The sequence below is a fragment of the Saimiri boliviensis genome, chromosome 1 (genome assembly GCF_048565385.1).
Source record: "Saimiri boliviensis isolate mSaiBol1 chromosome 1, mSaiBol1.pri, whole genome shotgun sequence".
Lineage (NCBI taxonomy): Eukaryota > Metazoa > Chordata > Mammalia > Primates > Cebidae > Saimiri > Saimiri boliviensis.
In genome coordinates, this window is record NC_133449.1 from 195,754,735 (window position 1) to 195,769,454 (window position 14,720).

The 14,720-nt window shown below is 36.2% G+C and overlaps 1 protein-coding gene across 2 annotated transcripts in view; it reads right to left on the reverse strand.

The window, feature by feature from the left end:
• Window positions 1-10,197: 10,197 nt before the first annotated feature.
• Window positions 10,198-14,720, reverse strand: part of KCNN2 (potassium calcium-activated channel subfamily N member 2) — a 143,450-nt gene continuing 138,927 nt past the window's right edge. For both annotated transcript variants that reach the window (XM_039472033.2, XM_074382506.1), the window contains 2 exons: window positions 13,182-13,251; window positions 10,198-10,796 (listed from right to left, as the gene is read on the reverse strand). In XM_039472033.2, coding sequence (XP_039327967.2) covers window positions 10,509-10,796; window positions 13,182-13,251 — 358 coding nt within the window. In that variant the 3' untranslated portion in view covers window positions 10,198-10,508. The remainder of the gene's footprint in view (window positions 10,797-13,181; window positions 13,252-14,720) is intronic.

Here is a 14,720-nt window from a genome sequence, read left to right on the forward strand (position 1 = left end):
CCTTCCTTATTCCTGTCCAGCATCTAAAATCAAGGGATATGATCTTGTTTTTTGTTAGGACTGCATAGTAGTTCATAGTGTATATGTACCACATTTTCTTTATCCAGTCTACCATTGATGGGCATTTATGTTGATTCCATGTCTTTGCTATTGTGACTGGTGCTGCAATGCTTGTGTCTTTATAATGGAATGATGTATATTTGAGTATATACCCAGTAATGGAATTGCTGGGTGGAATGGTATTTATCTTCAGGTTTTTGAGGAATTGCCACACTGCATTCCACAATGGATCAACTAATTTACACTCCCACTGACAGTATAAAAGTGTTCCTTTTTCTCCACAACCTCACCAGCATCTGTTATTTTCTGACTTTTTATTAGTAGCCATTCTGGCTAGTGAGAGGTGGCATCTCATTGTTGTTTCGATTTGCATTTCTCTAATGAGCAGTGATGCTGAGCTTTTTTTCATGATTGTTGGCTGTATGCATGTCTTATTTTGGTAGTGTCTGTTCATGAACTTTGCCCAATTTTTAATAGGGTTTTTTTTTTCCTTGTAAATTTGTTTAAGTTCTTTATAGATCCTGGACAGTAGACCTTTGTCAGATGCATAGTTTGCAGAAATTTCCCCCCATTCTATAGGTTGTCTGTTTACTCTATTGATAGTTTCCTTTGCTGTGCAGAAGCACTTTAGTTTCGATTCCATTTGTCAATTTTTGCTTTTGTTTCAGTTGCTTTGGTGTCTTCACAAAATGTTTTTTCCATTTCTATGTCCAGAATGGTACTGCCTAGGTTGTCTACCAGGGTTTTTAAAAATAGTTTTTGGTTTTACATTTAAGTCTCTAATCCATCATTAGTTAATTTTTATATACAATGTAAGGAAGGGGTTCAGTTTCAATCTTTTCTGCAAGCTATTTTTATACCCATTAGCTTGCTGAATTTTTGTATTATTGTTATTATTGATTCTGTGGAGTTGTCAAAATATTTTACAATATTTGAAAATAAAGCTTTGATAGTTCTTATAGCTTCAATGATGTTTGCCTAAATGCATCATCTAATTCTTCCAGTATAGTGCCTTATTACTACATTTAGTAGTATTATGAAGTTCATATTTATTGCTAACAAATATTAATATATCTTAAGGATCTTTCCAGGTGAGTAACTTTAGATCTTCCAAATACTTTAAAGTTGTTAATTTGTGTATTTATAACAATTTATTCAGAAGTTTCTCTATTTAAAGACATTTGGAATTAAAAAGAAATTAAGAGTGCAGTTGCAGTAAAAGCTCACAGACCTTCCAGGGTGGCTACAGGTGCTGGTGTTACTCTAAGGAAGAGACTGAGTGTTGGGATTGTGTGGATGCTTACCAGGGACAAAAACTATCTACTTCCTCCCTCCTCCTAGCTCAAAATACATGTTTATGCCCCCGGCTCTTTATAGTCTAGCCAGGGTTGCAGGGATAATTTGGCCCAATAAGTTCTCTCCTGAAATTCCGATTTGATGGATTTGTCACTTCGCTTTATTTAATGTTTCAGGAGAATAACATTGAGATATATTCCTGAGTTTCACTGTGTGTGATATTCAGGATCCTTGCCAATACTAGGCTGAAAGCACAGATTCCTCTTGCCTGGAGCTGAGAGGAATCTTCAACAGAGAACAGAAAAGACTGTGGGAAATATAGGAATGCTATTTAATACTATTCTGGTTATGAAGTAGTATGGCAATAGAAAAACACTTTGCGCTTGGTCCAAGTGTCTTGGAGGTCCCACTACTCTGTTGTCCATCTGTCTATATCTCATCCTTCCCTCCCTTCCTCTCTCTCTCTTTCACACTCTCTCTCTCTCTCTTTGCGAGTGACCCCCAAACAGAGAAGTGTGTTGGCGTCTCTCTGTCTTCCTATAATGAGGGTCCTCGTAGCTCTATTTGTTGACAGATAGAGCCTGATCTTCTGCAAGCAGTAGACACAGACCTTGTCTTATTTACTAACAAAGTTTGTGAGTTCTTTCTCCCAGGAAAGGGAAACACTATTACTTATTTATTTTTCAGTCTTAAAAAGGAAATTTGAGAATTTTCCAAAGCAGGTATATGCATTTTAAATTTTAATAGGTTGTTTTAAATAGCTTTGAATTGGTTTACAAATATTCAGACTAGTAGTATATGAGAGACCTATTTCCCCTTACCTATTCCATACTAACATGTGTTATACTGTTAACACTTTTGTCTACTGGGAAGTAATAATGCCTTATTGGTGTCTTACTGCACATTTCTCTTATTATTCACAGGTTTGGTATTCTTCATATGTTTATTACCTTTTTTGTGAGTAGCCTATAAAAATCCTTTACTTTGCTGTTTTTCTATCAGATTTTTGTCTTTTACTTATACATAGGCCACATATAGAGATCTATCTCTATATATGTATCTATGTATAGATACATATAAAATACTATATATCCATATCTATATGCATATATTCTGAACACAAATGCCTTGTCATATAGTATTATAAACGTTTTTTCCTATAATTTTACCTTATATCAGACACTTTCTAATTTTGCTGAAAGAAAATGTTTAAATTTTTTCCTTTATGACTTTTGCTTTTTCTGTCTTGTGTGAGAAGATCTCACATACTGTAAAGTCACAAAAGAAAGTCCTCCTGAATTGTGTGTGTGCACACGTGTGTGTGTGTTAGGCTTGGATCTTGGTCTTTCAGAGGTGGAGTAACAGTGTGAAGTCTAGCAGTGCGAAGTGGCACTGGCTGGGGCTCTGGCACAGTGCTGTTCCGTAGTGATGCTCAGCATCCTCCTTCCTATCATTCATGAGGATATGTCTAGTGTTTTGCTGTTACTTAGTATCTGGCAGATATGCTTTAACAAGTTAAATAAGTTCCTGTATCTTATTAGTTTATTACAAATATTTTTGGAATGAGTACTAAATTTTATCAGATGTAGCTTTAGCATTGACTGAAGTAATTATATGATTGTCTTTATTATATGCTGTGATTATATCATTAGGGTTTAATATTTTTGAAAGGCTGATTAAACTTTCTTGGTATACCACTGGATACAGTTTCCTAATATTATATTGAGGATTTTTACATATATTTTGCATGTCAATTGGTCTGCAGCTTTATCGTATGTTTTCCTTGCCTAGTTATGACTTTAGGGTCGTATACTTAGTAACACAAGTTGGCTAACTTTATGTTATTTAATTCTCAGGGAGATTTTATATAAAATGCAAAGTATGTATTCCTTCAAAGCAACTGGCATGAGTGCTTTTTGACATGTTATATTTTTGGTGACAGTTATATTTCTCTTATAGTTATTTTTCTATTCGTATTTCTACTAGTTCTTGGGCCAATTTTGGCAACTTTTTTTCTGAAAAACTGTATTTTTGGTCTATTACATTTTTGTCTGAATAGGCTGCAGAGATCTTAAAGTCTCCCACAACAGTTAGGTTTTTCCTTTCATTTCTGAGATTTTTAAATTTATATGTGTTATCATTTAGTGCATACACTTCATGCAGGTTTCTTTTCAGTATCAGTTGAACATTTATCAGTGTAACATGGCATCTTTTTGTGGTTTAATGCCTTTCATTTGATTTGCTTTAGTCAGAGTGAACATTGCCACCACATTTTTGTTAGCTTGCTCTGTCATTTTATTTTATATTCTTTCATAAAAAGCATATATATTTATTTTATTTTTAACTAATCTTGTATTTTCTATCCTTTAAATGGGTGAGTTAAACTATTGGTACTTGTCAGGCTATTAGGTTTCATCTTGCTTTGTGCTTTCTCACTTTTTTGTTTTTTATTTATAGTTTTTATTTTTTATTTTATTTTTTATTTATTTATTTATTTTTTTTTTGAGACGGACTTTCACTCTTGTTACCCAGGCTGGAGTGCAATGGCGCGATCTCGGCTCACCGCAACCTCCGCCTCCTGGGATCAGGCAATTCTCCTGCCTCAGCCTCCTGAGTAGCTGAGATTACAGGCACGTGCCACCATGCCCAGCTAATTTTTTGTATTTTTAGTAGAGACGGGGTTTCACCATGTTGACCAGGATGGTCTCGATCTCTCGACCTCGTGATCCACCCGCCTCGGTATTTATAGTTTTTAAATTATCAAAGTCAAGAATAAGAATGTGTCATTACCTTTATTCTTCTTTATATGTAAATAAGTTTCTATTAAATGCCTTTGCAAAGAGTTTTTTTCCTCTAGGTATTTAATCATTTAAATTGTTTAAGCAATAATCTGCTTTTTACTAATTTTCAAGTCCTCTCTATTATTTACACAGAAGAAATATTCTCTTACTGTGGCTTTTTCTAAAAGGGGATAGGAATCTCATGAATATACAAAGGATTCTCCACTTGGGCTGCTTCACATTTACTAGGAAATGTCCACCAAATATTTTTATTCCCCACAGCAACCTGTTTTAAGACCATTGCTGTCAGTGCTCCCTGTCAAAGTCATTATAATTCTCCAATTCCCTTAAAATATGTTTCAGAACACTTATAAATACGTTTTCAGAAAAATAAAGGGAAAAATTCCTTATGCAATTATATATAAGTGATGCCAATATTTCTTCATAGTATATAACTTCCTCCTATAAACTCAAAAATAAAACTGTTGGTTAATTTAAAGTTCTTTTATCTATTCATTGTTAGTTTCCTCTCTGAGCCTGTGTGATCTTATCCAACAGAAACACAAGTTAATTTTAGCCTTGCATTCCCAAAGCCCACAAAAATATGAATGTTCAACCGACAATTCCATTTAAGCAGTAAGACAAAAGTGGGATGGAATGAGATAGAGGAAGAATAGATTCATGTAGCACATGGAATTGTGCACATTTTATATGTAGAACCTGAAGGCCTACCTAGAATAGGCCTGTCTCTTCAGGTTCTACATATAAAATGTGCTTGTGCAGGTGGGTCTACTCCGGCCCACTCTGAAGGGATGGTAGATGGCACAGGTATTATTAGGCATAATAATGTAGACTTAGAATATTATGGCCAGAAGGATTTTGGTACACATTATGCCAAATATTTTCTTATTGAAGCCATTTTGATTCTTCCTTTACAGTGAAGATATAGTTTAGACTTCATCTTAGCATCTCATATTATCCCCTCATCCACCACCTAAGGAGAGCTGGTAGCTATAGTCTCTTTAGCAGGGGAGGAGATGGGCCTAGATGGCTGAGGGTTCATTGCCTGACTCAGCTTCATTAGAGGTAACAGGTGGCATCATCTCAAAATGTGGGTGCAACACCAAGCGTGTTCTGTAATCTGTTGGATTCTTTCTTTTATGACTCAGACCTACATAATCTCCCACTGTGCAGGCGTACTCTTCCTTTGAGCTGAACCGGTTCAGAGTCTGCAAATATTTTTGCATATTTTTTTAACCTTAGCAGAGGACACTGTGTTTTCACTGCCTTCAAATATTTTTATAAGTGACAGGCTGGACAAACAAGAACTATTATCCTGTTTATAGGTTTCTTTATTTGGGGGTGGTGGCCACGAGAGGAGATCTCAGGGAAATTGCTAATTTAAGTTTTTGAGAAAGGAACTTACTTCCTTTAACTCATTTTAGAAATAACTAGATACGCCCTTCAGTATTTTCATCTGTAAAATGGAAATAAACATAGGGTTGATGAAGGAATTAAAGGATTAAATGAGACCTGTCTCCAACAGAGATGAAAAGAATTGGGTTATGGAGAGAGACAAGAGAGAGTTGCTTTACTAGGAGGGAGCAGGAAAGTGACATTATTAACAGAGTAGAAAAACTTGAACAAAGTGTTCTCTGTTCTGCTTTCTGCTTGGCCACCATCTGCTGGCCACAGCCTCCCTAAGACGCAACTTTTATCTGGACCTAAGGCTAAGTAAGTGTCTAATATAGTACTCCTGACACTGTAGCCCACGTGTCTCCCTCCCTCCCTCCCTTTCTTCAGTCCTTTCCTTTCTCCTCTCTTCCTCCTTTTCTTTTCCTCCTTCTCTCCTTTCTTCCTTCTGTCTTACTCTCTTGCTTTTGCTTTCTGTGACGGGGTGCTATATTTCTTAGGCTGATCTCAAACTCCCAGACTCAAGCTATCCTCTTGCCTCACTCTCCTCAGTAGCTGAGACTATAGGCACATACCACTGAGCCTAGCCACAGAAATTTCGAATCATTTGGGTAGCATCCTCCTCCATACTACCACCTAGGGAGCATGGCCCTTGGGGCAGAGGAAACCATAACTGGAGGAAAAGGCATTATCTGGGGGGGGGAACAAATTCTAAGTATTTCTAAAAATATCTGGGAAACTATAATCCATGTTTTCTATTTCTGGGTTCACTGACTGGTGAGATATTTAACAGAAGAACTAGAAAGCAGCATTTTTTCTTACCCTAGCCTAACAAACGGAAAAAGATCATGTTCATCAGGGGCTCTAGCAGTAGTGACAGTGAGATGGAGATCAGGGTCTTCCAGGTCTCTCAGCATCTCCTAAGATTTTATTTCTTGAACAACCAGTTGATAATTTTTTTCTTAGTGGATTTCTTGACAATTCAGTTAAAATAGTGGTCCCCACCTCTTTGGCACCAGGGACCAGTTTTGTGGAAGGTAGTTTTTTCATGGACTGGGGGTTGTTGGGGGTTGGTTTTGGGATGATTCAAGTGCATTACATTTATTGTGTACTTTATTCTGATTATTACGTTGTAATATATAATTACATAATTATACAACTCACCAGAATGTAGAATCAGTAGGAGCTCTGAACTCATTTTCCTGCAATGAGAATGTCCCATCTGAGGCTGATAGAAGACAGTGACAGACCATCAGGCATTAATTCTCATAAGAAGCACACAACCTAGATCCCTCACATGTGCATTCACAATAGGGTTTGCACTTCCATGAGAATCTAATGCTGCCACTGATCTGACAGGAGGCAGAGCTCAGGGGTAACGCAAGCCATGAGGAGTGGTTGCAAATGCAGATGAAGCTTCACTCACTGTGCCACCGCTCACCTCTTGCTGTGCAGTCTAGTTCCTAACTGGCCAGGCCCCCAGGGTTGGGGACCCCGAGTTAAGACACACAAATGGCATCAGGGTGTGTTACAGAGACTAGAAGAAGTGGGTGGAGGCTCAGGGCCCACAGGGATGGGTTTGGAAAAGTAAATGAGACCTTTGGTCCAACTCTCAGGTGACTTTCCCAGCACTCCCCTAACCAACACCCTCCACTTTTCTGGAACATATTCATAAATGGAACAAATTTTATGGAAGTCCAAGAAGCAAAAAGGGAGTATGTCAGAATCACAAACACAAAGGATACATACATATTGATATTCTAGGTTATATTAAACAACAACAACAAAAAAAAACAGTGATAGGATAAGGAAATATATGTGCTAATCTGGAGCCAATAACTTGCTTCAAGAATGAACTAGACAGAGAATATATATACAGTCAGATGCTAAAAGTTAGAAGATAAGCAGATAACAGAGTTGTTTAATATTTGCTGCCTTTTGCTGAAAGTAGTAATACAAATAACGACTATCATTGGATGAAATAGATGCCAGGCTTTGCAGACCCCTGGATATCTGTGTCTTTTTTAGGCTCATTTCACAAATTAGAAAACAAAAGTCTCTGTGAGCTGTGATGTTAAGTACACAGAGCTAGTGAGTGGTAGGGCTAAGATCCACACTCACGTCTGACTCCTTTCACTTTGCCATGCTGTTTCTCAAAACTGAGCAAAGTTCAAAAATAGGACTGTATTATTGAATCCATTGCTCAATGTTCGTATTAACCCTAACCCCTAGCTTTTTATCAGAATTCCCAAATTCTGTTTTGGAGCATAATTACTTGATTATTGCACATGTTTTGATGGAGAGATTCTTGGAAAACAAGTAGAAAGGGAGGAGAAACTAGGGAGAAAGCACATGAAGTTCCAAAATTTACTACCGGTTATGCATTTGGCTCATCCTCATTTGTAAGAGCACAGGCTCTTCTTTCTAGTAACTAACCTTGACATTGAGTGTAAGTGGAGGAAATGAAGACAATTGTTGAGGAAGGTGGTTCCACTGTAATTTAAAATGATTTGCAGAAGCCAAATGGCTTGTGCTGGCTGTAGAGAAACAGACCAGGGTGTGGCAGGCTGAGATGAAACCAACAGAATTCAATTATTATTAGGAATTCTGAAAAACAAAATGCAATTAAGAGAAGGGCATTTCTCACTACAGAAGAGCAGTCATCTAAGCAGCCCCCAGAGGACTCTGTTTAATGTTCAAAGCCACTTGGGAGGAGACTTGGTAGCTATATCTAAAGCGAGGTTGATTCAGCAAATCACAGGCCTGAATGTCTATGTAACAGATGGGTCCCCTCCTCCTTTTAAAACTGTGGTTATTTGGTATTTCAAAAAAATAGAAATAAAAGATTTAATATTTACCAGTCTTCACATACTCTGCATAGAACAGGAAACATCAAATTGATTTTGAAGGATAAGAGAATAACTTATTCTAGAAGAGCAAAGTTAAAACGAAGACAATAAATGCAAGGTAATAAAATATAAATTAAAACTTACTCTCTCTTCTCTCTCTCATCTTTGACAAGAGAAGCAATATATTATTCTTTTCCTAGTCCCCTAGTGTTCTGGGGTGATAGTGCTAATTGATCTGTAAGATGACAAACTTGAGCTGCCACTCTGCCCGTTAGTCACACAGAGGTGGAAGATACAAGAATTAACTACATACATTGAAAGAACAAATTAATAATTTTTTTCCAAAATTTCTCTCCTTTTTACATCCAGTCTTTATGCCAAATGCTTAATATATTCTTGTAAAACAAAGTACATACAATGAGATTGTAATTGCATCCATGAAGTAGAAATCTTGATGAAGTAGGATCTTGATATTCATTTAACATAGCAGTATATTTCTATAACCACTGTTTTTTTCTTTCACTTACTATTAAAAAAAAATTTCCAGGCCTCATTCTCATCCAATACAGGCGTATATAAGCTATATGAATGGGCTTTAGTTTCAGCCCTTTTGGATAGATAGTAAATGGCAAGTGGTTCTCATGCAATCTAAAGCAATCATAGTTTTATATCCTTGATCTTGAAATGTTTGGTTGGCTTTTGAATTAATTATGGAGAATGTTACTTTATTCATTGGACTATGTAGGGTATATCAAATGTATCACTCTAGTTTGTGCTAAAGAAGAAAATACATACTATACTAGCAACTTGCAATGTTGTAAGTTGACACCAAAGGGTATGGTATAAAATAAAGTGGAGGGGGGACAAAACCTTCTGCAACAGATTGCCAGAGAGTGAAGGAGTATTTTTAGGTTAGGCTGATACAAGCAAGTTGCTTTAAGAGCTGTCCAAACGAAGCCTTATTTTTAGGATGCAGTATCCCTACCACCATCACTTTTCTTGTAGACTCTTGGGAATTACACACATGAGGAAATTCCATATTGCTATTCTCTCACACATGGTTCTTCTAAACCCAGTGGATTCTCAGAGCGAACGCGCAAACAGATGGGTTTGTAGCAATCACCACTCATTTCTCTTTCACACAAACTGACCTTAACCATCCATGAAACAAGTGTCCTAAACACGTGAAATTTACTAGATGCTATTTACTTGTGTTAAATATGTAAGTACAGACCGAGAGGAGATCACTTACTAGGGGATATGTTAGCTGTTGCTTATGTATGTTCACTATGCTGTTGTATGCAAACATAGGCCCCAAACACTAAAGTGCATGCTTGGCCCTTCATAATAATTAAATAGAAAGATATGAAATCACTTGTTGAGAACTAAAATTCTGCACCATCTGTTCACAGACAGTGGTGTACTCAGATGCTTTGTTCATGTAAATTTGCTGGTACACCGGGAATTAAAATATTCTTGAAAGCATCTCTGCTCCTTGTGTATGTTCTGATAAAGACTGACTTTCTACATTTTGAAAAAAAATTGAATTAAATATGAGACACTGTAAACCAAAAAAAAGAAGAGTAAGCTATGCTGGTTCAGATGATTCATGCAAAGAAGTCCTAACAAAAGTAAAATCTCAGGAATAGGGTATAGAGGAATTGAAAGTCTTTTTCTCCAACCAGCGAAACTTTTGGCTATCTAAATTATCAATGTGCATCAGACGATATCAGCCGTTTTACCATGAAAATAATGTGAGAAGTGAAGCATTAGAAATGTCAAGTGACCAAACAAGTATGTGCAGAAATTAACTTTTTTTATTATATATCATATAATGTAGTAGTAAAGTTTGAAGTGCATGAATAAAAAGTTAGTGAAATTACAGGAGGAACAATCTATATAGCAATAATAGGTGCATTCCCTGTGCATCTGAAAGAAACAAAAAAGAGTTTTCACTCATTTTGGCCTAAAACTTAGTGTTCAGGTTCCCAGGATTCTGACATCAGAACCCGGATAACGCTGATTAGAACCATAGGGGCTTTACAATAAAAGCTAAAATATTGACCATATGATGGCAAAAAGTCTTATTTTGTGGTTAACTTATTCTCTTCTAGCTACTCTCTGATGAAGTTGGTGGCGCTGTGGAGGAGGACCGCCGCCTCCTGGACGAGGACCGGGACCGTTCAGCGTTGTAAGTGACATGCTTGTCGTAGCCCTCCATCTGAGCCTCAATGAAATCTCTTTGCTGCTGCCTGATGGTCTGACTTATGAGCCCAGGGAGGGCGTGGATGCTACCAATCAAAGTCTCTAATTTTGTTTCCAGGGTAACAATCCTCTTCTCGAAGTCTTCACTCCTTTCGTTTAAGTCAGAAATCATGTCATACATGATATTCTGGGTCTGAAAAACAGGATTGAGAAGAAGGTTAATTACACTTGCCCTGGACCCAAACTGTCCACCTCTCTGAGATTTAGCTCTGGTCTCTTGCTGGTGGCATTCAGTATAACAGGGGTGTCAGCTAACTGAACAGCTCACCTTGCAAAGCCAATTCACTGTATCTGTTCAATGCTAAGATTTATAATAGAAATATAAAATCTTTGGTTCAGTTGCAGAAAATGTGAAGTAGGTACTGCTACTAGTGGTATGCCCAATGATTGTAGGTGGTATCAGGAGAGACAAAAAAGGTTCAATTTAATATTTATATATGTATTTTAAAGGTTGTCATAAAGGTAAGCACATCAAATTCATTTTGCAACATGTATTAATTAGGGCAGGGGTAATTTTTTTTTAAAAAACGGGCAGAGTGAAAAAACAATAAATAATACAAATGGTATTGTTATGTGGCAGAAATGTTGAGGGTAGAATATAAATGAAGTTTAGGATTAACTGCTTTGATAATTTTGTAATTTAAAGCAATAAGTTCCTAAATATTGTTTGTTGTCCTTTGTTTCAAATTACAGGCCTCTCTCCACGGGATCAAATGGAATTTTTTCAGGTAACCATTGAGAAAATATTAGTTGAGGGAGATACTAAGGTTAACAGTCTATCTTGCTGGCCATGGCTCTGACCTGCTGGCTTAATCAAAGCTAAGTGGTTGAAATAGGAAAATGTTTTTGGATTCCTAGTGAACCTTGAAACTGACTGTCTTGATCACAAGGTATCCATAACTCTGACTCCTAGGTATATTTCCTGAGTAGCCAAGAGTCAAGGAGAGAGGATTGATCAGCTCAGAAAGGGAAAAGGCTGGTGAAGAGGGAAGGAAAGTGTGTTAACCTTAGTTTAGTGCAGGCTTTCCCAAGTCTGAGATCCCTTTGTTTAAACCGTGCCTCCTCCTACTTCCATTTCCTTTCGTATCATATGTTCTTCTTCTGCTTAACAATCTTTTAAAGATGATAAATGAACTGATAAGAGAATTATCACTTAGAACACAGGCACCTTGTCTGTTTGACCAGAGTGCATACACTTAATTTTACTACATAGTCTTAAGAACATGTGAACAGCATCCATTCATTAAAGAAAATACTGAGCTTTTATGGTATGTACCTTCCTGTGGTCATAAGTATAGTAATAAAGAAATAAACAGCATCTTGCCCACAGTGGTACTCTTGAAGTGAAATTACATCTCCACATCATATTTCAATGTGGCCTCTTCCCTTTTTCATAAAAATACCCATTAAGAATCATTTAACCTAGGAGTGATGGAGCTTGCCCCATCTTTTGTTCATATGTAAAAGTGACAGCCACATTTATGCATGTTTTAATTAAAGATGTCTTCATGTCTTATACCTGTGTGCTGTCCAGTTGATATGCATGATATATGCTCTCCTAGGGTAAGTCATTAAGTACTTATCTTCAACCTCTAGTATGTGTTATTGATATATATTACAATCAATATAATTTAGATGCATTATTTAATGAGACTAGGCCAAGTATGTATAATTTGTATGACTTATACTTGAGGTTTTAGTAAAGTCATGGCTGATTTATCAAATGAAAAAACAATTTGTAAGAGGCAACTGAGAGTTACACCTTTCAAAGAATTTGTGTAAAAGGCTGAACAATCATGTAAACACTATCCTAATATCGCTTTTAGAATTCACCCCGGGAAATGCAATGTTTTGATTGTTGACAAATATTTATGTTTTGAGAATGGGTTTTATGTGGGGATGGACAACCAAAAATCAGTCAGCTGAATCTTATAAATATGGTGGAATAATCTGGGGACCATTGATGTACTTTTCAAAAAGTGGTATGATTTTAAAATAATGAAATGGAGAAAGAACCATTAAAAAGTGATCATTTTGGGTGATAACTTTCATTTTAGGATGTAATTTTTGGTATCTTTTATTTTTATTTCAACTTCACATTCTTTTGAGTTTGCTTAAAATACATAAAACAAAATTTAATTATGAGTCTTACTCATTCCTGAGTATCACAATCACACCTAGGATGCAGTTCTGCTCTCACTGGGATGAGATTTACATGCAAATAAAAATCCGACAGATATTGTCTCCTGTTCCACTCAGACTTCTTATGGTACTTCCAAATCACTGTGACTAGGAACATTTTCAGAATGGGTGTTGAATAATGTAATAGGGAAAGAGCACATTAAGTGAGAGTTTTGGAAACATTCTTTTAAGTTGGAACATCATTTTAGGGTGCTTTGTTGGTTTGATTTATTAATTAGATTTGGGTTGGGATCCTCTTGAAACATTAATTATGAGTGACTGTGCAGTGGTTGATTTCAACAGATGCAACCATGAGGCCTAAGTACCTCAGCCTTACCTTTGCCAGGTCCACCAAGGTGTTTGCTTGGTCATTCAGCTTCCTCTGCTCCATTTTTACACTTCTTAATCTAAAAGATAGAATCTTGTATCAGAAAGGTTCCCTTCTTTCTATGGCAATCTTATGCCTTCAAAAGAGCATGCACAAAATTGACAAGAGCAAATAACTGCATGGATAATGCCTTGAATATTTGGGGTAAGTCCAAACTGGTTATGTGTCTGGTACAATGAGAAGCATGCTTCCCCAACACCGCAAAAAAGAAAGGAGAGAGAGCAAGAGATGAGATGTCCATAGGACAGCTATTTATCAGGTAAAATTGAATTCAGAAGGACTCATAAGGATTTAACCACATGAGAAAAAGCCAAAACATTCATTAAAGCCCCAGTATCATGACAAATAGACATAGGAAGAAATATGCAAAGCAACTGGAATTTCATCAATGTTGGAGCAATGAGCACCTTCCTATGCCTACGTGACTAGATACAGGTATTAGCCCTGTTTAGTCCAAAATGGATTGGGTTAGGTATTTGAACCTGATGAAAACACAGTGATAAGTGAGATTCTTAATAACAACAAAAAAAACTTTTATTCAACCAGCAGCAAGATAACACAAAACACATAATTATCTTATTCTTCATTGTATTTCATTTGACTTTTATCTTGAACTGCCATTAAATCTGAAGAGAGGCCAGACCATTTCCTAGGGAAAATTTCCTTTAATTTTCAGTGTAGATAAAAGTCAGAGGACAATTATAGTATCTGGCAGATGGAATCTCTGGTAAGATTATGTTTAGCTACTTTTAAATATAATTGTATGTACCTGATGAAGAGTCAATTAAGAGTCAAAAAATGGTAGTTGAAAAACACTTTTTGATAAGAACTCTGGTAGTCTTTAACTCTACTTACTATATTATTTTTCAACAAATACTTATTCAGTGTTTGTTTACTATGTACCAGAAAGATTTTCCAATAAAAGAAAGGTGGTTTAATGTTCCTTAAGCTAAGAAATAAAAACTTTTTTTCCAAAAGAGAAGTAGATTCCTCTAAACTATTTTACGAAAAAAAGAAGAAAAAGAAAAAAGTAATGCCAATCTTATTTTTGCTTTGATGACAAGTCATTTTATATAGTTTTAATGTTAGAAAGAATTCTTTTTATTCTTTTTCAATTAAAATGAAAGGTAATTATATAGAAGGAATAAAAACTCACAGGGCAAGATTTTACTGCCAGGGAGATTTCTGTAATATGTTCATAATGTTCAGGGATTTTGTTCTGAAACTAGGATATCCAATATGTCACTAAATCTGCTCTACAGTGAAGACGTAGTGCCTTCTGCCAGTAAGTTTAGCTGACACCTACCTACAACATGATCTTCAACAATCTAAAACGGTTTAAGGTTATGTCATTGTGACTATATGTTTATTAGAACGCTGGAACAAAGTTAATTGGCTCCTTTTTAATGCTATTACAGAGAGGGAATATGTCCTAGTCTAAAATAAATTTATAAGCATATATTTAGATCCAATATATTATTGAGAAAG